General features: G+C 41.7%; 1 protein-coding gene across 1 annotated transcript; it reads left to right on the forward strand.

Moving 5' to 3' along the window:
* Positions 1-573: 573 nt before the first annotated feature.
* Positions 574-1,527, forward strand: LOC124251577 (olfactory receptor 6P1). Its single transcript, XM_046684468.1, has one exon. The coding sequence runs from the start codon at positions 574-576 to the stop codon at positions 1,525-1,527; it is 954 nt and encodes a 317-aa protein (XP_046540424.1).
* The last annotated feature ends 1,032 nt before the right edge of the window (positions 1,528-2,559 follow it).

Below are 2,559 nucleotides of genomic sequence, written 5' to 3' on the forward strand. Positions count from 1 at the left end.
TCCTTTCTGGAGTACAACCCTTTTATCTCCTCTATGCTGAATTATTCTTCCAACTGTGAATGAATACTTCCCAAACACACCTCCCGCCTCCCATGCTGCCTTGCACTATAGCTCAAGTAATGTCTTTGACCTACTAATTCCTCTGAGTCCAGTTTCCCTTGAGAGTTAAACCCTCAGGCTTCAGCTTGCTATCAGTCCTTCTTTTATTCATTCATTCAACAAATACTGAATAAATCTTCTATGGGGCTTAGAAGTTTATGGGAAGTGAAGGAAGAGTATGTCATGGATTAAAAAAACACGAATTGATATATTAGAACTTGTCCTGAAATCACTCAGCAAACATTTATAAAATACCCACTGTAGTTGAGATTGCTAAGTTATTGAGTACAAGCCTCAGGTCTGAGAACTTTATCCTTGAGGTGGGAGATTAAACAGCAAAGTGAAGGAACAAAATAATAATTAATAATATACCATTGAGCATCTTCAGAAGTTTGTAATCTGTGAGGAGATGTTACGATTTTCTCCACCTGTCTCTCAATATCTTGTTCTTTTTCAGGAAGTCAAGCAGAGATCATGAGAAATTTCAGTGGAGGCCACATAGCAGAGTTTGTTTTGGTGGGCTTCCCTACCTCTCCACCACTCCAGCTACTCCTCTTTGCCCTCTTCCTTGCAATTTATCTGCTGACATTGTTGGAGAATGCACTCATCATTTCCACAATCTGGCTCACTCCAAACCTTCATCGCCCAATGTACTTTTTCCTTGGCCATCTCTCCTTCCTGGAGCTGTGGTACATCAATGTCACGGTTCCCCGGTTCTTGGGAGAATTTCTTACCCAGGAACATAGAGTCTCCTACGTAGGTTGCATGACCCAACTCTACTTCTTCATTGCCTTAGCCTGCACTGAGTGTGTCCTGTTGGCAGTCATGGCCTATGACCGCTACTTGGCCATTTGTGAACCTCTCCGTTATTCTAGTCTCATGTCTTCCAGCGTGGCCACTCGACTTGCTGCTTCCTCTTGGGGCAGTGGCTTCTTCAGCTCCATGATGAAGCTTCTTTTCATTTCCCGATTGTCTTACTGTGGACCCAATATCATCAACCACTTTTTCTGTGATATCTCTCCACTACTTAACCTCACCTGCTCTGACAAGGAACAAGCAGAATTAGTAGACTTCCTCTTGGCCCTTGTAATGATTCTACTCCCTCTGTTGGTTGTGGTTTCATCATATGCTTCCATAATTGCAGCCATTCTAAGGATTCCTACTGCCCAGGGACGCCACAAAGCCTTTTCCACTTGTGCCTCTCACCTGGCAGTGGTTGTCATCTACTATACCTCTACTCTCTTCACCTATGCACGGCCCCAGGCCATGTACACCTTCAACTACAACAAGATCATCTCTGTGCTCTACACCATCATTGTACCGTTCCTCAACCCAGCTATCTACTGCCTGAGAAACAAAGAGGTGAAGGATGCCCTCAGGAAGGCAGTCCTGCACAGATGCCATTCTTCAGGTGATATCCAAGATTGACATATAACAGAGCCTGGCAGGAAGAAAGAAACAGGGTCTTAATAGTGCCACCTTCAGGAATCATAAAACAGGCTTAAAGGGAACATCAATATAAATTAGTACACAGTTTCTCTAAATAGTGTTTGAGAATCTCCTCATACAAACAAGAGTTTATGAATCATTGATCTTGTATAGGGGTTTCTAAACTAAGATTGAGCTCGCTACAAGAGTCTCCTGGGAGTTTGTTAAAATGCAAATTTCCAGAAAAATCTGTGGAGAGTCTATGTCCATGACTATGTCGATTATGTCTATTTTGCAATCCTACCACACATAATGTTCAACTTCCTAGGAACTCTTGGTTCCTCTATAAGTTTGAAATTCCCTACCATGAACCAAGCCTATTATTTTATAAGTGACAAAATATAAGAAAAGGGACTTGCTGGCAGATGTCTCGAAACAAAATGATGTAGGCTTTGTTGTAGTAGTTTCAAAGATCTGAATTCTCAAGTACCACTTCTATGAGAAATCGCAAAACAAACTAAAGAATTAAAACCCATGTCACCTAATCAATACTCTTTACCTCTATAAGTCTTATACTCACTACAAGTCAAAGGAGGAGGAAAATGTAGTGCTGATATTCAGCCATGTGTACACCAATGAATATGGTTAAATGTTCATCTGTATCTCCCTTCCTTGACTCTCAGTGGGATATGAAGCTGGTTGACCTAATGAGTGTTGATTATGTAACAGGTAAAATGCATTAGAAAACGTTTATATAGGTTGGCTTCAGAATCTTCTCCAGCACTATGGCCAGCTTCTGTTTCAAGCAGTTGGTGCCTGGGTTATGCTAGTTGTCAGATATTTTAAATTTTGCCCCTGGGACAACTGACCACAGGAACAGAAAATGTCTTCCTAAGAGACAAGATGAGGGAGTGAGAGATGGGATGCAGATACCTCTGGAGTGAGTGGAAAGCCTCTGGTTCAAAGCCAGAATTATAAACCCTCTTCCAAGTTCTCCTGGTTTTTGGAAACTTGCTTGAATTTTTTAGAGAG

Source organism: Equus quagga, chromosome 13 (genome assembly GCF_021613505.1).
Source record: "Equus quagga isolate Etosha38 chromosome 13, UCLA_HA_Equagga_1.0, whole genome shotgun sequence".
Taxonomy (NCBI): domain Eukaryota; kingdom Metazoa; phylum Chordata; class Mammalia; order Perissodactyla; family Equidae; genus Equus; species Equus quagga.

Excerpts from the sequence above, each read along its gene's own strand:
- LOC124251577 (XM_046684468.1), top strand. The coding sequence starts at position 574 with ATGAGAAATTTCAGTGGAGGCCACATAGCAGAGTTTGTTTTGGTGGGC.